The 25,425-nt window shown below is 38.6% G+C and overlaps 1 protein-coding gene across 5 annotated transcripts; it reads left to right on the top strand.

Moving 5' to 3' along the window:
• Positions 1-153: 153 nt before the first annotated feature.
• On the top strand, positions 154-25,040 carry pisd (phosphatidylserine decarboxylase). Of its 5 annotated transcripts, none has more exons than XM_046838985.1 (8): positions 154-266; positions 5,530-5,600; positions 7,441-7,595; positions 20,648-20,884; positions 21,662-21,800; positions 21,916-22,065; positions 22,876-23,036; positions 23,802-25,040. In XM_046838985.1, exons 1-8 carry the CDS (start codon positions 205-207, stop codon positions 24,030-24,032), a joined length of 1,206 nt encoding a protein of 401 aa, XP_046694941.1. In that variant the 5' UTR covers positions 154-204; the 3' UTR covers positions 24,033-25,040. The 5 variants fall into 5 exon arrangements, with proteins under 5 accessions (XP_046694941.1, XP_046694943.1, XP_046694940.1 ...); XM_046838984.1 differs by lacking the exons at positions 154-266; positions 5,530-5,600; positions 7,441-7,595 and adding exons at positions 12,423-12,540; positions 13,554-14,000; positions 18,803-18,968; XM_046838983.1 differs by lacking the exons at positions 154-266; positions 5,530-5,600; positions 7,441-7,595 and adding exons at positions 12,423-12,540; positions 13,551-14,000; positions 18,803-18,968.
• The last annotated feature ends 385 nt before the right edge of the window (positions 25,041-25,425 follow it).

The raw sequence follows: 25,425 nt of genomic DNA, 5'->3' as shown, positions 1-25,425 counted from the left end.
TTGGTAAACGAGAAAATGCCTATACATCCAGACAGTAGGTGGCGCTAGTGCTTTAGTGAACCGAAGTAGCGTCGCTTTAGGACCGCGCAGATGCAAGCGAACTGATTTAGAGCTCATAACGTCACAACACTTCCTGGAAGGTATGTAGTAAAGATTTGGGAAAGGTCGCAGACGTAATAGAGATCGTCGTGGAGACGAGAAAACATGGCCGCGTCCTTGTTTAAGGTGTGTTTTTCAGGCGTGCCGAGCGCTTTGAGAGGAACCGGGTGAGTTATTAATGTTCGGGCGAGTTAAATGCAGTGTATGACTGTTTGTTACATTAAGGTATATTTCGATTTAGTTTCGAAATATATAATATGACATGCAGTAAAGCTGATCAGGAGCAATTGGTCACATGTGACGTCATGGAGTTGTTTAAAATGAAATGTAAGGAATTGAATGTATGTGAAGGATTGAATCATGTCATTTTGAGAAGGGGAATTGAAATAGGCTTTTATTTAAGGATTATGATAATGATTACTATGATGGAGATGGTGGTGGTGATGACGAGGACGATCAGGGCAAAGGTCCCTTGGATCACCTGTAGCTATAAGAAAATATACAATTAGGACTGTTTTATATTTTCAAGATATGATAAAAAAAAAAAATCAAGATAAGATTAGGGTTGCAAAATTCTGGGAATCTTCAAGGCTGGAAAATTTCCATTGGAAATAAGTGTAATAAACTGGAAAGTTACAAAATTGCAGGTTAGCCTGTAACAGGCAGCTTAAAAGTAGTAATAATAGAATAATTTTGGTTAAAACAACCAGATTTAATGCAATTCCAGTCCCTGCACGTTCATCAATCACGTGCACACAGCACACTTACTGCAGGACTTTTGAGGCCACGCCCCCTACATGCACTGTGCATTCCTCCATCACATAACACACATCATTTCCTGAATCAAAATAATGTCAAAGAATGTCCATTTTGGCGAGTATTGAAGAAAACTGCATACATATCACAGTCCATTTGTGTTTAAAACCTCGTGTTGTGTGTAAGCTCTTTTGCAACAAAATTACATTAACAATTACGTCAAAGTCAAAACTATCATTTTGAAATCTGTATTAGTTTGCATGCATGTCAGCTTATGACCAAACAAAATGTTTGTTTGTAAATAATACAGTTTATATACAAATTCGCAAAAGAAATTCTAATTAATTCCCATAAATTCATATAAATTCCTGGTAAGTTTCCACCTTGGAATATTACTAAAATTCCCCAAAACGAAGTTCCTTTTCAGGAACTCGAGCTGCGTCGAAAACGCTTTGGGAACGCCTTGAGTTGTTCACGTGTAAAATCCGGCCAATAGGCAAGTCGTGACGTCACGTAAACCAGGAAGCTACAAAATGGGTAAGCGATGGTAGCGACATTAGCTTCTTTTTGTTCAGGTAAGCGCTTTGTGTGTGAATCTGTGCAGCCATGAGCTTCAAATGCAAGCAGAATTCCGACTGCATGGTTCTTCTTGCCCTGCTTTATTCGGGGGTAGGGGGCAATTAGGATTAAGACTTAATGCAGAGAAGAGTGTGCTTTTCTCAGTACAGAGAACCACCTTCTTGGGCCTAGTGTGGGACTCGACCGTGTCCAGGCACACTTGTCTCCTGCCCGGATCGAAGTCATCCTCACTGCAGTCAAGAGCGTAAAAGCAGGCCAGTCCCTTACTGTGAAGCAGTTCCAGTGGCTGTTCGGTCTCATGGTGGCAGCGCCCAGCGTGATCCCACTTGGCCTCCTCCATTTAAAACCTCTCCAGTGGTGGCTCAGAGACAGAGGGTTGTCCTGAAAGGCCAATCTGTTCCGTACTATCAAGGTCTCGCGGCAAGCCCTTCGAGCCTGAGAAGTATGAAAAGAACCTACTTTTCTGTCTCAAGGCCCCGTCCTGGGAGCTCCTTGTCATCGCGTAACGCTAACGATGGACGCATCCCTCACGGGGTGGGGAGTGGTCACATAAACTGCCTGGAGATGATGGCCGTGTTCTTGGCACTGAAACACTTCCTTTGTGACCTAAGAGGTCGCCACGTGTTGGTCCGTACTGACAACACATCGGTGGTCTCGTAAATCAACCACCAGGGGGGTCTCCGGTCTCGCCCCTATACAGGTTGGCGCGGCAGATCCTCCTATGGTCCCAGGGGAAACTCCAGATTTTACACAGATTCAACAACACGGGAACAACACGAGGCGTTCCCAAAGCGTTTCCGACACAGCTCTCGTTCCCTCAGGGAACCTAGTGATGTTGTTATACAATGTTTCTCGAAATGTAACCCTTTGAATCCTTGAGATAAGTTAAAACTTTATTAATCCGGAAGGAAATTCTTTTGTGAGAGACTGCTTCAAAGTAAAATAAAAATGTTTTTAATAATTAAATATATAATTATAAATTATACATCGTACATTAATTTTTCTAAAATGTGAATGATGTATATAAAGACACAGTGATATTGTCAGTGTTCATTGTGTCAGCTCTTCTCCCTACTGAAAGGGGAGGAGTTATAGATTTTTATTAAGAGTTTATTAAGCCATCAGTTATAAAAGGAAAACACTTTATTTTTAAAATAAAAGGGAAAATTAATACAAAGTCTTATGTACAAAACATTCCTGCACAAGATAAAAAAATATATCCTATGTAATGGTTTGGGATTTATCACACAGAATAGCTGTGAAATCTTAAAAAAATATATATTTATTAATTAAATGAATAAATAAAAGCATTCTTTGACTGAAGGTCTAAAAGATAATCACACTAGTGTATTTTTTCTAGACAATACAATATACACCTATCAGGCATAACATTATGACCACCTGCCTAATATTATTGACAAAACAGTCCTGACCCTTCAAGCATTAAAAGCATTAACTTCTTAAGCAATTTAATCTACAGAAGCTCGTCTGTTGGATCGGACCACACTGGCCTTTCTTGGACCACTTTGATAGATACTGACCACTGCAGACCGGAAAACAGTCCACATAAGCCCATGTTTCCTGCTTATAACACCTCAACTTTGAGGACAAAATATTCCACTCACTAACAGGTGTCATGATAAAAATATAATCAGTGTAATTCAGTTAATTGTTCATAATGTTAAAATGTCAGTGTATGTTGTATTATGGTGGGTATCTGCACCTCCAGATTCTGGATTTTCTCACCAACAGACCTCAGTCTGTTAGGTTGGGCAAACAGGTATCCTCAGCTCTTATTCTGAACACTGGCATCCCACAGTGCTGTGTTCTGAGCCCACTGCTCTACTCCTGTTCACCAATGACTGTGCTCCCTGCAAAACTCCAACATCTTTATAAAGTGTGCAGATGACACCACCATGGTCGGCTATATCAGCAACAACTGACAGCGTGGTGTGCCACCAGCAACCTCACCCTCAACGCCATGAAGACTAAAGAGCTCATTGTGGACTTTCAGAAATCTAACAGCAGGAGACACTTCCCAGTCTACATCAACAGAACTGAGGTAGAGAAGGTTCCAGCTTTAAGTTATTGGGAGTTCACATCTCTGAGGATCTGTCCTGAAACCAGAACACTTCAGCTCTGGTTAGGAATGCACATCACCTGTACTTCTTGAGAAAAGTTCATCTGTCCACAGGAATTCTAACGAATTTTTACCGCTGCATCATCAAGAGCATCCTGACCAACTCCATCACTGTATGGTATTGAGGCTCCACTGTGTGTGATAACAAAGCCCTGTAACCTGCCAACTACCTGCCATTGGGCAACTTTACCACAGCAGCAGTCTGTGCAGAGCTCACAGCATCATCAAGGACTCTTGACATTTTAGTCACAAACTGTTTAACCTCCTTCTATCAGGAAGGAGATACAGGAACATACGCACTAGAACCAGCAGGTTTAGGGACAGCTTTTTTTTAATCCACCATCACCCTACTGAACTCTACACTACACCGTTAGATCAGTGTATAAACACTATATACAACTTCTGTACAGTTGTACATACAATGTACATGCTACATATTGTATTATTTTTATACCCCTCATTCTCTACACATATTTTGTCCTTACATACATCTGCAATACTATTTTGTGTATCTATATATTTAGTGTACATCCTGCCTAATATTTCACATTCTCACACACACACACACACATATAAATAAACAAGTACACGAAATATACAGTACAGACCAAAAGTTTGGACACACCTTCTCATTCAAAGAGTTTTCTTTATTTTCATGACTATGAAAATTGTAGAGTCACACTGAAGGCATCAAGGGCTATTTGACCAAGAAGGAGAGTGATGGGGTGCTGCGCCAGATGACCTGGCCTCCACAGTCACCGGATCTGAACCCAATCGAGATGGTTTAGGAGTGAGCTGGACCGCAGAGTGAAGGCAAAAGGGCCAACAAGTGCCAAGCATCTCTCAGGGAACTCCTTCAAGACTGTTGGAAGACCATTTCAGGTGACTACCTCTTGAAGCTCATCAAGAGAATGCCAAGAGTGTGCAAAGCAGTAATCAAAGCAAAAGGTGGCTACTTTGAAGAACATAAAATATGACATTTTTCAGTTGTTTCACACTTTTTTGTTATGTATATAATTCCATATATAATTCCACATGTGCTAATTCATAATTTTGATGCCTTCAGTGTGAATTTTCATAGTCATGAAAATAAAGAAAACTCTTTGAATGAGAAGGTGTGTCCAAACTTTTGGTCTGTACTCTATATAATTTCGTGTATTTGTTTTATTTAGCTTTTACACCTTTTATTCAGTGCCATAGCCTTATATTTACTTGTTTTTTTTTTATATTTACTACTATTTACTTTCAACAGTGTCCACAAATCGTTTCACTGCAATAGCCTTTATATTTATTTATTGTACATATGTTTACATTGATCTGCACTTGTGAATTTGCAATATTGCTCCTATTTGCACTTCTTGTAGGTGCTAAACTGCATTTTGTTGCTGTGTACGGGTACTATGCATTGAAAATAAAGTTCTATCTATCTAATTAGAAAATTGGAAATTTTCCTTCACTGGAACTAAAATGCCTCTGTGCATTAAATGGGCTCAATGAAGACATGGTGATCAGTTTGCTTCACCGCTCATAATGTTATAATGCCACAATGTTATGCCTGGTCAGTGTAAGTTTATGAAGGAAAAAAAAGGCAGATAGTCATGATGAGAAATGTAAAAGTTCTCGGATCTGGAGATCTCCCTTGGGTTAAGATTACTTTTAGTTTGAATGAAGGCACCAATACCGAGGATGATAAATTCATAAAATATAAACATCAATCGAAGAAAAAAAAACAGCCATGTAAATACTGCAGTCTTACTGCTTGTGGTACAAACTGATGGCGGTCTTGGCTAACATATTTATTAATTGTTAAATAAATACTAAACCAATGTAATACTTTATATTATTTAATGATTAAAGTATTAAAAATTGGATGTCGGGATTAATTTGTAAAACTTGTAATACAGGTGTTATTGTGTGCTGTGTAAAAATAGAAAGTATTTGTGTCTTATATGCAGTTCTCCTCTACTCTCAACTGCTTACCAAATCCGATGGAGTCGACACGCACATCTACGTGGATTTTCAAAAGGTAAGCATTATTGTTTTCTAGAAGATTCAATGACTTCAAGAAGGTTTTTTGGCTCACTCACTCTGGGCTTTTTACTCTTAATGAATGCTGGGAAATGATGTCTTCTTTCTAAAGACAGATGATGGCAGTATAATCGGAATGTGTATTCCTTGTCTCCAGAGTAGTCCTGTGCTACAAGTTCATGTACATACCCTAGTTATATTCGTAAAATATTTTTGTCTTAATAAATTTGAACAACTTTCTAAAGTAAAATGAACCATATTTCAGTTTTAAAATGCATTTTGAATCTCCACAGACTTCCCCAAGGCACAAACGGTCACTTTCAAGGTGTTTAACCATTCCATAAAAACTTTTACAAACAGGACGAGTTTGCACGGATAATAGTTATCATTGGGCCTTTGCCTGACTAGAGTACACATAATGTCGTGAGCTTGGCCAAAATATTAAAATAGGAATTCTAACAAATGACTAGCATTTGAACAATATTTTAAAAACTTCTGATTATTACTCATTTGAATAATTCCTTATGCTACCTGCAACGCTGCACTGTTGACCTTTGCTCATAGCCGCTAACGCTTCTGAGAGGATATTTTAAACAGTGTTGATGTTTGACAACCTGCTGCTTTAGATCATTTAAAACCCTAAGACCGATCTTAAAATATTTGGAGAAACATGCCGCAGTCCTATTCCCTAGCCTTTTAGCTGTAAACGTTTGCTAGCTGTTTGTTATAACTGCCTGTAGGAAAGCTAGTTAGGAAATCTTTACCACAGTAAAACTAGCTAGTTAATCAGTAATCATTAATATATAACTATTGGATTTATAGTTATTAATTAGCCTTTTTTGAGAATAAACGTTGATAGGAACCTTGGGATTTATTACACACCACCAAAAAGTAGCAGTAGAAGTCATTTCGGTTGTCTCTAATAGTTTGTAATGATTTTTTTTTGTTGCTGTTTTTGATATCTGACGTCTTTTAAAACAAGCCTACACTGTGGTGTACACTGGAGTCGTATAGGCTATTCAGGATTGACTCGTACATTTCCACTTAAAGGCAAAGACCCCTCTTTCTTTGCTGTATCCTTAATCGTTTTTAATTTTATTGTAATTTATGCGACTCTTAAACTTTTGTAATTAATTTTTTTTTACCACAAAGATGTTGACACAGGATTAAAATCTATTGCTACTTCAGCAGTTATTTGTTTTTCTTCTGACTTTTTTTTTTATAGAGTTGGGATAAATGTTTAGAAGGTTCATACCAAAAAGTGTGCTTTTGGCTCGGACAAATATCAAACTATTTTCCTAATCACCACATATTTTCTTTTATTTATTTTTAATTTCTTTTAATTTTTTTACACACATTGTTAGCATAGATTTTTCAAAATAAATTCATAGACTATGGTATTAAACGGGGAGAAAAACAAACCTTTTTCCAAAGTGAAACTGCACACTTTCTGCATGTTTGAGCAGATTTACACTGTAAACTCTTCAGCCTGATTTTCCTGTCGCGGTCCAAAATCACTGGCGATGGATTCAGTCTCCTCGCTATTGCTACCTGATGACAAAATGTAGGCAACTACCAAAAATATTATTGATAAAACATAATCAAAACTTTTCAATGAAAGGATAAATCCTTTTTATGTCTAACTCAATATGATTGAGATCTTGCTGAGTAAGAGGGAACAAGGTCATTTTCTTTATTCCTGGGCTTTTTGTGGACCAGTACTGTAAAATCTGAAACGTTTTAGGATTCTATTTTTATTGCCATCGTCTTATACAGTGTGTCAAGCCATTGTCTAATACAAGATCTCTGAAATCACACACACACCCTCTTTGATCCAGGCTCTCAAGGTCTTCAAGCTCGTGTACGCCCGCTTCCTCTCTTAATTGCTACTGGAAGTGGCTACCTCGGCTACAATCAATACGAACGTTATAAAGACCGGAATCTGGAGAAGCTTGGAATCGAGGTTCCTCCGCGTCTCGCTAATGAGCTACAGGTAAGGCTCTTATCTATTTTTCAGCTCTGGTTTTTATTCATGTGTGTAAACCAACAACCCAGGAACATGGCTTGCTCTCAGTGCTCTTATGCAGATCGTTTTATCCATTCTGAGGCAGTCTGCTTTCTCTACTGACAGTGTGTGTGTGTGCGTGCAGTATTGTTGAGTAGCAATAGAGAAGCATCCTGATCATTTTGCATAAATTTATCACCAGTGTCTCTGGATACCATGCCCTGTGCGTGCACGTATGTGTGTGTGAGGAATCACTGTACTATATTTTTACGATTTCACTATATATTTGTTTCTGAGTGGGACGTTGTCTTGGCCTGGGCATCTACTGGGTTTTCTTCTTGGCCTGTTTGTTTACATTGGGCACAAACACCAAAGTGGAGTGGGCGATATTGCAAACATTTTGTGACACTGTATGTAGCGAGGACGTGTTTGGAATATAAATGTACATTACATAAGGATCTACACTAAGGACTATTAAGTCCATTATGTTAGGTAACTCACTGTTTCACTTATTTATTTATTTATTTTTTTTCCAGTTTGGCATAAAGTGTTTCGTTCCTCTTGTACCACAGCAGTTTGCGAATCAAAGAATGACATGTGCCGTCAGTTTATAGTAAAATATAATGTTAAGCTGTTACTGTAGACACAATGGTGCATTACAGCAAGCACATGTAAACCATATAACCAGGTGATTTGCCTTTGAGCCTGAACCTCTGTTCGAGGAGATATTTTGGCAAAACTATTTAACCCCTGTTTGACCAATCAGATTTTAGAATAGACTGCTGTGGTGTATTTTCCAAGGAATTCCAAGGGCTTGGTGTCGCAGATGCCCAGATTGGATTACCACAAGATTTAATTGGATTCTCGAGCCGATTTAATAAAAATAGATTCAATTTGTAATTACAGAGTTTGCAGATATGTTTCTAAAACTGTACAGGGAACAATCTCTAGATTTAAAACATTTCATAAGCAAAAGTGTTGCAGTTTTAAAGAGTTGGCACAAAAATTGATTTTGGTTAGAATTTAATAGAATTGGTTTCAGTTTAGTGGCTGATGGTTTTATGCAGAACAGATGCCTGATCTAACTAAAAGTTCAGTTATTCAACTCAAATTGTGAAACTCATGTATTAAACAAATTCAGTGCACACTGACTGAAGTAGTTTGAGTCTTTGGTTCTTTTTATTGTGATGATTTTGACTCACATTTAACAAAAACCCACCAATTCACTATTTCAAAATTAGAATATGGTGACATGCCAATCAGCTACTCAACTCAAAACACCTGCAAAGGTTTCCTAAGGCTTCAAAATGGTCTCTCAGTTTGGTTCACGAGGCTACACAATCATGGGGAAGACTGCTGATCTGACAGTTGTCCGGAAGACGATCATTGACACCCTTCACAAGTAGGATAAGCCACATTCATTCAGAAGAAGCTGCTGTTCACAGAGTGCAGTATCCAAGCATGTTAACAGAAAGTTGAGTGGAAGGAAAGAGTGTGGAAGAAAAAGATGCACAACCAACCGAGAGAACCGCAGCCTTGAGAGGCTCATCGAGCAAAACCAATTCAAGAATTTGGGTGAACTTCACAAGGAATGGACTGAGGATGGGGTCAGGGCATCAAGAGCCCACCACACTTAGACATGTCAAGGAATTGGGCTTCAGTTGTCGTATTGCTCTTGTCAAGCAACTCCACAGACGTCAGAGGTATCTAAAGAGAAGAAGAACTGGACTGGTGCCCAGTGGTCCAAAGTCCTCTTTTTAGATGAGAGCAATTTTTCCAAATTTAATTTGGAAACCGAGTTGATAGAGTCTGGATGAAGGGTGGAGAAGCTCATAGCCCAAGTTGCTTGAAGACCAGTGTTAGGCTTCCACAGTCTGTGATGATTTGGGGTGCAGTGTCATCTGCTGGTGTTGGTCCACTGTGTTTTTTGAAAACCAAAGTCACTGCTCCCATTTGCCAGGAACCTTTTGAGCACTTCTTTCTGCTGACCAGCTTAATGAAGATGCTGATTTAATATTCCAGCAGGATTTGGTATCTGCACACACTGCCAAAAGCACCATGGTGTTGGTGTGCTTGACTGGCCAGCAAACTCACCAGACCTGAACCCCATAGAGAATCTATGTGATTATTGTTAAGAGGAAAATAAGGAAAAAAAAGAGACCAAAAAATTCAAATGAGCTGAAGGCAACTGTCAAAGAATCCTTCCATACCACCTCAGCAGTGCCACAGACTGATCACCTCCATGCCTCAACGAAATGAGACAGTAATTGAAGCAAAAGGAGCCTCTACCAAGTATTGAGTACATATACAGTAAATGAACATACTTTCCAGAAGGCCAACAATTCACTAAAAAAATTTTTTTTATTGGTCTTATAAAGTATTCAAATTTGTTGAGATTTGGTGAGTGGGTTGTGAGCCCAGATTATCACAATTAAAAGAACCAAAGACTTAAACTAGTTCAATCTGTGTGCACTGAATTTATTTAATACACAAGTTTCACAATTTGAGTTGAATTACTGAAATAAATAAACTTTTCCACAACATTGTAATTGATTGAGATGTACCTGTGTATCGTATATATGATACTAATGATTCCTATTTCCGATTAAAAAAGTAATTCCGCTACAGACTTAAGTTGAAGATAGGATTGTTCATTAAATCCATTGCTGATGCAACCACTTGTCCCTGTCTGTTCAGTCTGTTATAATGTTGTCTAGGGCACACTGTAAATAAAGTTATTTGGGGCTTATCGACCTTGTAAGAAGGTCATCGAAGCCTCGTGTTCCTAATGCTGCAGTTTCTGATTTCACCCACTATTATGTTACTTCTGAATAACATTCACACTATTTGTCTGAGAAAGTCATAATTTCTGCTTTTTTACTGTCAGCAGGTGCTTCAACATCAGCCTCGAATATTGTTTCATAACAGTTTGTAATGAGAGACGTATCATTTCTCAGTGATGTTGAAATTACATATAAGTTTAGGATATTATTCAATTTTTAATTACATCACTGTGTTGTTCTTGTCGTGTTGATTTACTGTAGTGAAAATCGACCCATGTTCTCATTGATTGTAGTGTTCTTGTTGCTGGATGTTCAACATGTTCACCTTTGGCCCACTTTGTACACAAAGCCACCTCCAAGAAGATATACTTTACATGGGTTGAAGAGGAAGATCTTGAGTAGCCTGCTATAGAGTTTTGACCTTAACCCTTTTGAACACCTTTGGGATGGATTTGAACGCTGACTGAACCCCAGGCCTCCTCACCCTAAATCAGTACCTGCCTTTACGAACACTCTTGTGGCTGAATAAACACACACCTCCACAAAATCTAGTGGAACATCTTCCAGAAGAGTGGAGGTTGTTATAGCAGCACATTGGGACTAAATGTGAAATGGTATGTTTGAAAAAACACACCTGAATCCTACGGTCAGTTATGCACTGAAAAAATGCTGTTCATATTTAATATTATATTCTTAAAAAGAAATATTCTTGGATGCCTCAGTCAGTTAATATTTAATTGATAAAATAAAGAAAATGTATGTGTAAATCATTGGCACGGTTTTGGAATCGATTTTTTTATCTCCACATTGTTGACGAGCTTAGCCAGTGTTCGACGAATGAGCAGAGAGTGGAGTGACATGGTGCCGAACCAATCGGCCGTTTTTTATTTCAGGAAAGACATGTCATATCTGATCTGGATCGTTTTACATTAATTACATCACCTAGACATCGTACCTCCAGCACGGCTCTGTTGACTGTCACTTGTGCTGACCTGGTGTTGACCCGAGTCACAGTGGACAGTTAGATAATAAAATAAGATAAGGACAACAAACCAATGAAATGTTCCTGTTTGAGTTGAGAAACTGGTACAGTCCTACACGTTCAATCACCGTTTAGTTTTGGGTCTGGGTATGCTTTAAATGATCAAGATTTGGAATTTTTGATTGTAGTTTACAGTCAAAAAAATTAATAATTTTTCAGCATGTTTAATTTGTCAAATCAAAAGCCTTTGCAACGTGTACGTAAAATCTACAGCCCAAAAAATCGTGAAAATGTATTCGAACTCTTTTTGGACTAAAAATGTGAGTGCTAAAAAGTTGTGCACATGCAGCTGATGCAGGTAGGGGAGTGTTGAGCAGAATAAATAAGCCACGGCAGATAAAGCTGCTGTGCAAAGTTTAATGTACACACATTGAATTATAAATGCAGCTTAGTAGAGAGTAAAAGTTGCTTATATCTATGATACTCAGTACAAATAGAAAGTAGCCAAAAAAACCGACTTACCATGTTTTCCCAAAAATTAGACCAGTTCGTATATTGTTTTTTTTTTCTTTTTCATCAAAAATGTAACAAAAATCCCACTAAAATGTGCAACTGCAAACTGTAGTTATTTAGATGTACACAATATCTGTGTATTTTGGTGGTTAATACCACAATGACTGGAACCATTGTGTTCTTCTTCCCACCATCCAACACTGAGTAAAATCTGTTTAAAAGTTGTCATGACGTCGCATTGAATTGGTCTGTTGAGGCCGAACGGATGAGTTGTCAGCTATTGTTTCAGATTGTTCCCGTTACAGGCTGTACTTTCCCTTTTTCCACTTTTTTTTTTATTTTTTTCAAGAAATATGTACATCCTGTTGTTGATCAAATAATAATACTAAAAAATACGTCGATTTCGAATCCCAAGACTCTCTTCATGATCACGGCCAAACAGGAAGTGAGACCCTTCACCAATTGGCCTGTCCGATAATGTGTGTTGGTGATGTCACTGTGAGATTCAGTTAAAGGGCTTTCACAGCTGTTCAGAGTTCAGATGACTCACATTGGCTCGTGGTTAGCTTCCTCCTCTTATGAGCCGACAGGAAAAGGGTAGAACTTACTCGAAAACTCGCTTTTCTCCCTCGTATCTGAGGATCACCGGGTAAAAGTAGGTGAAAATTTATTCGAGGTTGTTTGAATTGGAAAAAAGGAAAGATTTTTAAACAATTTTATATACACTTTTTTTTTTAAATATTGAATGCTAGAATGTTAAAATGTGATAAACTAGTGTGGGGTGTTAAATTCTGATTAGAAAACGAGGATAATGTGCTTTAAATTGAAGTGCTACATTTTTATATATTTGACAGGGTGTGAGTATGCTGAAGCCTCTGAAACTAGTATTTTGGAAACTGAAGGAAACGAATAATTAGGTGTGACACGACGTCATTCGAAAGCAGTTATAGAAGCTTTTTATAATCTCTAATAGTTAATTTATTTATTTTTTATATTATGAATGTTTAGATAGATGAATACAGATTACAGTACTGTACCCGATAAGGAACAATAAAAATGGTGTGCTATTTTGGGAACAAAATCTGACATTTTCATGATATAGCAACACTATACTGCGGTATTTTGAAACGTAAGGAGAGCAGTGCAGAAGTTGGTACACAATTTAATAGTCTTTATTAAAAGAACAACAACAACAAAAAACAGGCAGTGTATGTTTTATCTTTGATATATGTTCCTTTATTATTATTATAATTATTAGATTTTAGGTTTTTAATGGCACCAGAAAGTTTTCATTCCTAAACCCATTCATTTGAAGTCGGCAAGTTTTTATTAAAAAGATTCTTAATTTTTTCTTAATCTTGATTTTAAATTGCGTTTTTGGGTCTATTTGGATCTTCTTTTCTAAAGAGTTTTCTGGTGTTCCCACAAAAATTAAATATCAAAATATAAAAAAAAATAAATATAAAAGTTTTGCGCGTGATTTAGAGGTTTGTGTCGTATTTATGTCACAGTTACAGAACATGACTTCTGCTTTTTAGCCAGGCGGGTAAAAGGGTTCAGGATCCAGTAAGCACATGCCTGACTGTATTGTCTAGCGGGAAAAAAAAAAAAGAAAGAAAACAACGCTCACCCCACCCCCATGTTTTCGAACCACCATTCTCTCAGCAGTACCAGTTCAGCCGCTTAACACCACAGGAGGCGGCTCTAGCGCTCAACAGGCCAATCACAAGCCCACAGCGCAAACCGGTTATTGGCTCCAAGGGCTGGCTTTCGAGATCGAGAAAAGCACCGGCAGAAGCGAAGCAAGCAGAAGGACCAGGAAAGCATCGCAAGGTGCACCTCTCTCTACCGTGATCATGTGTCAGCCGAGCCTGACGCAGCAGCAACAGCGGAGCGCAGTAGGGAAATGGTGAGATGTTGCAGAGCTTTGCACAGGCCGTCTTCTTGCTACAATCTCCACAGAGTCAGGGTTGATGCCCGGCGCCTCCGACCGCTCGGCTCCTCCTCGTTAGCAGGAGCGGCAGAGGGGTCCGCGAGGGTCGACAATAGAAACGCTGATGCCAAAAGCCCCGGTGATCCGGGGGTCGTTCAGATCAGCCATCAGAGCCGTTTCAGGTACCACGGGAGCGTGGATGGATGGAGAGAGTGTGATGGAGTAGAGCACGGGCCTGTTTGTGTGTGTGTGTATGAGAGTGCATGCAACTAAAATATACAGCTTTGGTGTTGATGAATTTTGTGTTTTAAAGAAAAGCAGATATGTTGAATACTGGATAATGAGAGACGAAAAAAATACAAAGCTGAGAAGATCTATGGGGATTTAATAATGTCCCTGGTGAATGCTTTTGTGTGTGTGTGTGTGTGTGTGTGTGTGTGTGCGTGCGTGCTCTCCTTCTTGCATTTGGTCTAATTGTGCAGTAATACTATTAAGATCTTGCCAGGAAGCCACAATGCATGGGAGCTAACCCAGCCGTTCTTAGCCTTAGCCATGACTTGTCCTTATAACGAGCTGCTCAGTCATGCAGACACACAAACGGAGAAACAACCTCTCGAGAGGAGGCACCGTGTACTTTGTTTTCCCCCTCGTTGATTTTCTTTGTTCCCTTTGCCAGACTCCTAAACTCCGAGCCAGCAAATTCTCCCTGTGTTTCATTCTGTGGCATGAATAGCAAGTAAGCTGCAGTGCTCTTCATACCAGTGTGCTCAGCTGTGCCAGACAGGCTAGATGGGCTGGGGGAGGGGGGGCTGGGGGGTGTAGTGCACAAAAGCCTTTTTTGTTTATTTTTCTTTACTTACCGTACCAAATTGACCCTTTTATAACCGTACGTTCATGAAGGAATGAGGGAAATAGAAATGCCTCAACTGCAATTATTCACCTCAGAAGCGAGTAAGGTTATGTAATATAGGATAAACAAGAGCAGTATGGTTTAAAAATGGCTACTGATAACCTCTGCAGTGCAGTTTTAAAGCTACAGTACACTCTCCACAGAAAATAATTCATCACTGTCTGAAAGACTAAGAAAATTCGTATTATGTGTGAGAGGAGATTCATGTTTGTGATACTGGATGATACCAAATTGTAGTTTTTATTATTGATCATGATTTTATTGTCCTGGGAGAATATCTGTATCTCTTTGTGATCTCAAACAGCATCTACTTAGATCGTGTTACATAGATGGCACAACACAACCAGTTGGATCAATATCCTCATGAAGAATCGGGCAGCCCTTGGCGACAATTAGGTCAGCACTGCGTAGAGAAATCAATCAAGCTTAGTCCAGTTTTAGTGACTGCTCTGTGGTAAAAACCTCGTTCAGTTCAAAGATTTCTCCACACCATTTTCAACATACAGTTTCATGGTTTGGAAGATGATGTGGATTGGAATTTCTGGCTCCTTTGCACAACCAGACTGTAACTAGAACCGAATGTTGCCCAGAAAGACTCAATATAGCTCACGGTACTTTGCTGACCCTGAAACAACCCCTTGCTGTGTACTGGTGAGAGCCTCAAATTATTAATTATTATTATCTTGTGTATATAATTGACAATAACATTAATGCAGTCAGTTCTATGACCTCAAAATGGCAGCATTTATACAGTGGTTAAACTATATTGTGTATATATATTTTGGAAAATATAACAAATTATTGAGTCTTCACTTACTGTACTTATAAAGCAGATATTGAAAATGCTTAAATGAATCTAGTAAACGCACAATCAAACCACCCTCCCATGTTAATTTATTAGCATAGCCTTTCTTTGACGCGAGTTTTCTGATTTCTGATCCACAACCTCTAACTTTTAGCCTTAAAGTTTAAACCTGTACAACTGCATGACATCCCAAAAACTTTGAGCAAGTCATAATATTTTTTTGGTATTTATATTAAATATAATATTGGCATCCAGTTGTATGGTGATGAGGCAAAATGAATACTTGTATGCAATTGAAATGTAAATTTATTTTGGTAAATTCTGGTGAAACTGAAGTACTGATTTTTATTTTTTTTTAGCTTCATTTAATAGGCTTCACTTAACACTATAGGTCTGTCATTTCATCTTATTGTATATAACTTCTCCAAATCTGCTTGTTAACAGTGGACATGTTCCCAAAGCAGCTTTACAGAAAGATAGATTATGAATATAAATATATAAATGAAGTCTTGAGGTTTATCCCTAATGAGTGAGACATTGGTAACAGTGATGAAGAAAATCTCCCTGACATGGTATAACGAAGAAACCTTGAGAGGAACCAGACTCAAAGGGAACCCATCTTCATCTGGGTGACACCAAACTTCCATTCATTATCGTCAAACACTGTTGTGGTTATCAACTGTTCTCTGATGGAGACTCGTGTAAAATATTATTATTTTATTCTTTTTTTCCCCCAACAAACAGTCTCATCACTAGCCCAAGTTAATTCAATGTTAAGAATTTCTATACCTCTCTTTCTCTCTCTCTGGCCACTGATTATGCATGGTCTCATCCTGATTAGAATAGACAGTGTATTAGGACCTATAGATAGCTTCCTTACTTCACTTCCAGTTGACCCCAATACTGCTCACTCATCACTTTCAGTTCCAAAAATCCCCAGCTCACTGACAGACTGAAGGTAATCTCGTTCTAGTCTGCTAACATGCCCTCAATCTCCACATGCTCGCGAACAAACCACTTTTCCCCAACTGATCCCTGTCTAAAGATATGCAGAGCAGGTTTCTGGTGTGTAAACACTTGTGTGATTGAGAGTTGTCTAAATTTAAAATATTGCCACGGTCTACTACCGAACATAAGTCTACATACAGCTGCACTAGCTTTTTACAAGTTCATGCTGCGACAGGGTTTCAAAGCTGGTTCATTTCAAAGGCTCTTGGACTGTAGATTTTATTTTTATCAAATATTCAGAACAGTTCGGTAAACATCTGACAGAAATAAAACACATTTATCAAAATTTAATTGTAACCATAAGGGTGCATACGCCTAAATGGAGAGAGATTTGTGGACACCTGACTATAAGATTAGGCTTTTTGAACATCTCATTCTACATTTAGTCTCCATTTGCTATTATAATAATCTCCACTCTTCTGTGACAATGTTGCACTAGATATTGGAGTGTGGCTGGGCAGTTTTGGTCCACAAAGGAGTTCATTCATGTATTAATGTTTGGTGAGGGGGCTAAGGGTACCTGAAGTTGTCCACAGGTTTATTGTCATGCTGTAACACAGGATTTTTAGTTTATCTGAAGAGGAAATGTAATGCTACCATACCCTAAGACATCCTATACAATTGTGCACCTTCAACATTGTGGTAACAGTTTGGGAACGTACCAACTATGGGCGGAAAATCCCAATATTTTTGTCTATTTAATCTAACTTAATGTACTTACTGATATTTAAATGGAGTCATCGTAAACATTTAATAGATTTTAAAATTGCTATTAAAATTGTGTAAATTGTCCACAAAAATCAAGTTCTTGTAGAATTTAACCAGACAGAAACAAATCACTTTTGCATAAAAAAAAATGATCAATAAATATTTTACTCTGTGTGTGTATATGGGCATGGCAAACTGCAATACCATCGAAAGTAAAAAGGTTTTATATTTTTTTGTTTGTGTGCGCTAATTTCTGTTTGTGTTCTCTTATTCCTTCCCCAGTTAGCAAGATGCATGTAGCTAGATTAAACATTTATCTTTGAATAACCATTTTTTTAATGTTTTCTTTTTTGCTTCAGCAACATGTATGCACTACAAATTAAGCCTTTAATTATTTCTTTTCTAGAGGAGGCAAAATTTTCCAGCTGCTTTATGTCATTGACCTGTTATTTACCTCAGATTATGGTTTATATTCAGTGTTTGTTCTGAAGGACCTTGAGGATAGTAACACTAGAGATTAGACAATTAGATTAGAGATTAGAGAAGTTTAGCTATTGTTTGAAAAATTATCAAACGTTTGAATGTGCTGTTAGAGAAGTGGCTCAACGGTTAAGGCCTTGGGTTTCTGATCAGAAGGGCGAGGCTTCAAGACCCAGTACTGTCGAGCTCTTTCAGCTCCCGGGGTATCCAGCTGTATCATGGCTGACCCGAATCCCCGATCCACAGCTTTCTTACAAGTTGGGATATGCAAAAAAAAAAATAATCAAACGAAAAAAAAAATTATATATGTAATAGCCTCTATTTTTTTTATTCTCTGAACAACAATAGACAAAGTTTTTCCTCAGAAAGTATGTATTAAGGATTTTTCCAAAATGTCTCACAGAGGAAACTCTAGAGATTTCATTAAATTAGTAGTAGTTCTATTAGTATTGAAAAGAAAGACCTCCTAGAACGGCCTTCTGTTAACTTAAATATTGCAAGATTCTATTGTTGTAATGCTCTAAAAATTTCTAAAATGTCTCGCTTTATGTACCGCAATCCTGCCATGGAAATAGCCATTGATGCATGTCATTAAAAGAACAATAAATTAAAAATAGATTTTGCTTGGTTGCTAGTAAAAGATTTTGTGACTAGGTTTGCGAGTTCACCGTCAACTCGGCGTTTAAGAAAATGCAGTTTGGAGCTGCTGAAGGTTACAGTTAAATTTTATTTATTTTATTAGATTTTTTTTTTCGCTTTATACATTGAATGAGATTGTAAGCTCAATTTAATTCACAATGTACCTGTTTAACTCTAGGTGATAATAGTATTTAATTTGTATGTGAAATGTTAAGACTAGAATACAGTATGTTTGTGTATTTTTATTATTAAAAATGCGAATTGTATTTCTGCAATTTTATATAACTGACTGATGATACAGGTGCTTCATGAATAACGCTTGAATGAATTAATGTTGTTGATTTACATCATGCTTGTTCAAATCTCACCAGTAGTGTAGTAATGTACTGTTTTGAGCTCTGAGCCTCACTGGCTTCGTCATGCGTGTTGCACAGGTTGCAGTTCCCGCAGTTGGCTTTGCGGCGGCGCCTTGGACAGCTGAGCTGTATGTCCCGGCCCACTGCCCGACTGCGCTCATGGCCACTCTCCTTCCTCCACTACATACTGCCATTTGCTGTACTCAAGCCCTTCGCTAAGGTGGGCTGGAGACCCACTAGCAGAGTAAGTCTTGAGGAAGGGCATTATGGCCAAAACTACACGCATCTAAGTGTGTATGTGTGTTTGTGTGTGTGTGTTTGGTGAGCTCTGTGTGAAATCAGTATCCAGAGACTATCCTTTATATTGCCTTTTTATCAGTTTAACGTTTTTCCATTCCAACTCAGACCAGAAGAAATCTTTTAATACAATTCAAAGGGTGCATTGAGGGCAAGAGCATGTAGCGCAGATGGCTGCTTGCGTATTCAGTCTCCACAGGCCGGAGTGAAAAGGCGCTCTGTCCTGCTGAGGTTTACTGAACTGAGGAAAGCTTTGTCCAACTCCTCACTTGTGTGCCATGGCAGCATTCACAGCATTGTTCAGGATCTTAAAGAATTCCCAGTCAGGCCCAGCCTCTGATACGCTGTCTCAGAATTCCAGTTATTCATTCACTGATTTGTAATGATCATTTCAGCCTGTTGATTTAACTGGATGCTATTTCTTTATAAGCACACACTGTCAATAGAGGATCAGAGTCTTAGAATGATTTTTCCATGTTGCTGTGTTGCTGTGAATTCATTTCATTGACCATCTCAGATTTTTTTTTAACTAAATTTAAGATGAGTATTTAACATCTGTCTATATTTATCTTTGTATGTTTTCATGTCTGTCACCATCTATAACTCTCTGTAACTGTCTTGTCTCTATTTCTGTTTGTCTGCATGTCTGTCGCTATTCTTTCTGTCTGTCTCTGTCTTCCTGTCTCTCTGTCTTCTTTGTCAGCATGTCTGTCTGCATCTATCATTTTCTCTGTGTCACCATCTCCGTCTGTCGGCATGTCTGTTCGCATCGATCAACTGTCTGTCTACCTTCCTGTCTCAATCTCTGTTTGTCTGCATGTCTGTCACTATCTATCACTCTCTGTCTGTTGCTGTCAACGTGTCTTTCCCAGTCTCTGTCCGTTACCATTTATTATTCTGTCTGTCTCTGTCTACCTGTCTGCCATTGTCTCTGTCTGTCACAATTTATTACTGCGTGTCTGTCTCTGTCTGCCTGTCTGTCTCTATCTCTTTTTCATCACACCATCTGTCTGTCTGTCTATCTGTCTCTTTGTGTCTTTCTCTATTTTCCTTTATTGATAGTTTGATATAATGTATAGACACACAGTGATAAAGACAGACTGGTAGACTGGTTTGACAGACAGACGCTTTTTTTTTTAAATACTAATATCTGAATCTTTTATAACAAACTACCTTTTTTCACATTCACTCTAAAGAACTAAACTTTATTAGAGCTGAAGTATGAATCCACTGAGTGTATACAATCTGATGACAGAGGACAGTACCTGTGTCTCAAATTGCATACTTATTCACTATGTTGAGCAATTTATGAGCTTGATCATTAAAAGATTTCTTTATTCCGGTTAGCTTTTGAATTGAGTTGTTGCCTTGAACTGTTTGAAAAAGTCAATCTTGGGATATTGATTTAAAAGTTTTCTGGATTGTCTACATTAATCAATACCTCAATGTTTTTTGAGCATGGTTTCTTCTTTTTCTGTGCAATTTTTTAAGTACTGTTGCTTCAGTTAAAATGCAAACGGATTACTTTTAGAGTTATATGCTTTTATCACTTTGGTAATTAATTGCATAATGCATATTCAGTAAACAGCTGGATACTTAAATCTGCTTCCTGATTTTACTATATAGGTTAATATATACAAGACCATCCCCACACGGCTGCTCTCCAGGGCCTGGGGTCGTCTTAATCAGGTCGACCTGCCTGTGTGGTTACGGAAGCCCATTTACAGCCTGTACATATGGACATTCGGGGTGAACATGAAGGAGGCCGCTGTGGAGGACCTGCAGCATTACAAGAACCTCGGCGAGTTCTTCAGACGCAAACTCAAACCACAGGCTCGGCCAGTGTGCGGCTCGCACTGCGTGGTAAGTGGACGTGTGTATGTAATCAGTAAGAATGTTGTTTTTAAGAGGATTTTAAAGCCTGCATCGATTATGTATCAAACAAACCATATCAGTGCATTTAGCAGCTAGAACAGCTTGGTGGTAAATGTAAACTGGGAAGTGGTAGCTCAGTGGATAAGATGGACTTCTGTTCAGATGGTCACAAGTTGAAATTCCTGCACCACTAAGCTGCAATTGCTGGGCCCTTGAGTGAGGCCCAGTTGTATAACTGAGATAACTGTAAGGATAAGGGCGTTTGCCAAATGCCATAAATGTATGAGGCGGTATTGGAAATTTTCCGGTGTCAAGTTTTGTAACGTGCCACCAGATGGCAGCACAAGGCTGCTCACACAGTCACAGGGAGCACCGCCCTGCATAAGTCTTCCAGGACACATTCCAGAAATGTCAGCAGCACTGGGAGCACTGTATTGCTGTGCAGGGGGACTATTTGAAGGTAATAGTGTGACATTTTGATACTACTATTTGTAAAACCTAATCCAAGCTAATTTATCCAGGTATCACTTAGAAAACTTGGTTATCGTTTCTTTTTGCATTCATCTCCAGTGCATTCATATTCCAACATTTGTTTATTTACTGCTAATTTTGCAATCATAAGACTTTTTTCTTTGTTAGCATATCAATTAATTACACCATTCAGGTCTCTGTTAAGGGGGTCTGATTGACACTGACAGGCTGGAGAATATATATTTTTAAGTTAAAAATTATGTAAAATGTACTCATTATTCTATTCATTCTTAGATCAGTCCAGCTGATGGGAAGATCCTTCATTTTGGACGGGTAAAGAACTGCGAGGTAGAGCAGGTGAAGGGGGTCACCTACTCTCTGGAAACCTTTCTTGGTCCATACACATGGACTGAGAGCTTGGACATCAACAGACGTGGGTCCTATTTTACCTTCCTGTTTGTGTTACTAATGTAATTTTTTAATGGTTGATTCAATGATCGAGAGACCTGTTTAATGTCGTTCTAATATCTGTGTTTTTGGGTGTTTAGATGAAGATGATCACAACAACTTCCAGAACCTGCTGGTCACAAAGAAAGGGAACGATCTGTTCCACTGCGTGGTGTATCTGGCACCGGGAGATTATCACTGCTTTCACTCGCCCACTGATTGGAGAGTTTCACACAGACGCCATTTTCCTGGTGAGGCGCAAATCTTCCCGTGTAATCGCATGATTTCGGAAAGCGACTGAGCATTTAACACACTTTAAAATAGACAATGTATTATTATTTCAATCGAATTGCATACTGTATCTTGTACCTTTCACGGGTTAAGACGTGATTCTGTGGCGTGCGGGTTTGCATCCAGACCCTGATATGTAAAAATGCTATGCAAATCTCTTATACAGATTTTTTTTTTGCTACAGCATCTGGTACAATAGACAGTATCCAGACTGGTCTAGAAAATGTCGTTAGGCCTCAAACGACAATGCCAATATAGGATAAAATTGGATTTCCTGTAGGTGGTGCTGTTGTATAAAAATAATTATAAAGATAGATTAAAAAAAAATAATCCTGCCAAATATATGGATTGATATAGTGGAAGAAAATCCACTAACCTAAGCTTGACTCAGATTTATGCTTCCCATGATTCCAGTGCAAAAGGGATGATTGCGGAGTCAGACTGTTCCATGTCTTGGGGGAAGTGGTAGCTAATTGGTTAAGATGTTTGACCTCTAATCAGAAGGTCAGAAGATTAAATCCCACCACCACTCGGCTGCCACTACTGGGCCCTTGAGCAAGGCCCTTAACCCTTAATCGCTCAGATGTATGAATCAGATCATTTTCGATCTGGATAAAGGCATCAGCCAAATGGCGTAATCGTAAATGTTAAAACCTCTATCTTTTGTGTCTCTTCTCCTTTTGGGTCTTCTTCCTCTCCAGACCTCATTCATGCATCTGTACAGTCTCACTAAAGAGAATAAACGGCTGTTTGTGTTATTTTTTTTGCAGGCTCTCTGATGTCAGTGAACCCGGGAATAGCGCGATGGATTAAAGAGCTCTTCTGTCATAATGAACGCGTGGTGTTGAGCGGAGAGTGGAGACATGGCTTCTTTTCCCTGACTGCAGTTGGCGCCACCAACGTCGGATCCATCCGGATCTACTTTGACAAGGTCAGAACTCGGTCCTCTTTCACACAACTCGTATTTCTCTTTGACTCCTGAATTTTTTTTAGAAAGAGGCACACATGAGGCTGTTTGAGGGGATGGTGCTTTGGTGTGTATCACGATTTACCTCTCCTCAGTGACCACTGCTGGTGATGTTGGATGTGAGGGGGGAAAAAAATCTAATGCCAGTAACATGATAATTAAAATGATTAATGTTAAACATTGCATTTTATCAGAAGGTAAAATGCAAAGTCAGCGTTTAGGATTCGTTGTGTCGAATCTGTAACCCTTTCCTGGTCATTTACAATTTAATTGGATAATGCGGTTTGAGTTTCACATTCATTACTCCCACACTTGTTTATCACCTTCGTAGTTTCAATCACTACCGCTGATGCATTTCAAGTGTGTTTCTAGGGGGCGTGTCACTTGTGTAATCACATGACGCTCTGACTTCTGTCTCTGATATCTTGCATGACTTTACAGTCTGGACTAGAAAGTTTATATTACTTAGTCAGTTGAGTGACAGAGTGTGTACGTGGTAAGTTTAGCAGACGTGGTCAGAATTGAAGGCCGGTGCTCCCTGTGACTGTGCGTGCAGCCTTGTGCTGCCATCTGTTGGCGTATTACAAAATTATTCTTGAAACCTTCTGACCACCGTGTAAATGTGCATATTGATTTTTTTTCCATATGTAAAATACAAAATAAAAACAATCGATATTTTCGAAGCGCTCTACATTTACCATTAACCAGATCATAATCTTCCCTCGGCAGGAGCTCCGTACAAACAACCCTCGTTACAGTAAAGGCTCCTACAATGACTTTAGCTACATCTCCAACAACAACCAGGAGGGCGTGAGTCTGCGTAAAGGTGAGCACTTGGGCGAGTTCAACCTGGGATCCACCATCGTTCTGCTGTTTGAAGCTCCACAAGACTTCACCTTTAACCTCACAGCAGGCCAAAAGATCCGCTTCGGGGAACCTCTCGGGACCATGGAGACATGAGGGTGCATCTCTTGCGAGGACACTCCGATCTAATGCGCAGACATTTTACGGAGGGTCCCACGGAATAACCCACAACGCACACCAAGGAACACCTCTTACCTGGTGACGCGGAAGGGTTCGTGTCACCGGCGTTGCGTTATTGTGATCAGAGTCACGTTTAATTCAGAGGTGTTTATAACAAGGTTGCTTTTTTTTTTTTTTTTTTAGTTTATAAAGTTCTCTGTTAACATGCTAAACTTAGACCATCAACTTGTCGCTGTTGGTTTGCTAGATTGTTATTTTTTTTATGCTTTAAATGTTTTTTTCTGTTTTTATTTGTGAAATCTGTCTCTTTTTTTGGCCATATTGCCTTTTATCATTGTTTTGGAGTGAATAGATTATTCGGGCGGGTTGTAGCACTGACAGATGACAGATTTGGCACTTTTGCTTCACAGTCGACTAAAGCTCTTATTCCCTTTTTTTTTTTTTTTTTTTATCAATCTGATCCGAGCAATAACCTGAACTGAAGTTCTCTCATAGATGAGATAAAACAACAATTAATCCATTCAACTGCATTTTATTGTAAATGAAAACAATTCAAGCCTCTCAGACAAACAGAAACCTTATTACGATAAAGAGCAAGTGGCTGTTTTCTAGAATGAAAAGATCCGAGATGATGTTTTGTGGTAAAAAAAAAATAAATGTTTAATGCAGATCAGTAAGATCAGCAATTCGAGCATTATTCAGATATAAGCTTTACATTTTGAAGTTTTCACCCGGGGACTGATTTTATTAATGTGTTCTCGTTTCTTGCGAACATGGCAAGCGCTTTGGGGGAAGTTCTGGTTTTATTAACTTTAAGAGCTATGAGGGGTGGTGATGAGGACATCAGCTTGGGTTTGTAACGTAATACATAATGTTTTCCAGATGTACCATAAATAATAATTTACTGCTACGAAGTATGACATTCATAATTTTATTTTTTTTGTGTAATACTTGGAAAACCACTTTTCCTGCACACTTGCTTTTTTTGGGGGAAAAAAAGGTGTCAGTTTGTTTGAGAGGCATTTTAAGTCGAAATAGAAAAAAAAGAAAAACAAAATTCCCGATTGTCCACTTTAATTCCCGTTTTATTTCCTTCATCCTGCTTTAACCTTCTTTGATATTCATGACCTACAAACACGTACAATCCTATTTGAACGCCGGTATATGAAAAAGAAAAGAATAGGCAAGAGTTCATTAATTTCAAACGAGCTGTCTAGCTTTTGCCACACGATATGTTTATTATTTTGTGATCTGAAGAAGTTCACTAGAATCCCTGCCACATTTTAGGCTTCTATTTGTACTCTGTGTTCACACCGGCAGTGTTGATGGATATATTTTCTTTCTTTCTAATTTGCACTCTCGGATCATT

Source organism: Silurus meridionalis, chromosome 25 (assembly GCF_014805685.1).
Source record: "Silurus meridionalis isolate SWU-2019-XX chromosome 25, ASM1480568v1, whole genome shotgun sequence".
Classification (NCBI taxonomy): domain Eukaryota; kingdom Metazoa; phylum Chordata; class Actinopteri; order Siluriformes; family Siluridae; genus Silurus; species Silurus meridionalis.
Note: the sequence above shows the minus strand (reverse complement) of the source record. Positions and strands in the feature narration are given on the sequence as shown.

Coding starts and splice junctions, on each gene's coding strand:
- pisd (XM_046838984.1), top strand. CDS start 13,792: ATGGTGAGATGTTGCAGAGCTTTGCACAGGCCGTCTTCTTGCTACAAT. Junction 22,066..22,875: donor ACACAGACGCCATTTTCCTG/GTGAGGCGCAAA, acceptor TTTTTTTTGCAG/GCTCTCTGATGTCAGTGAAC. Junction 23,037..23,801: donor TCCGGATCTACTTTGACAAG/GTCAGAACTCGG, acceptor TTCCCTCGGCAG/GAGCTCCGTACAAACAACCC.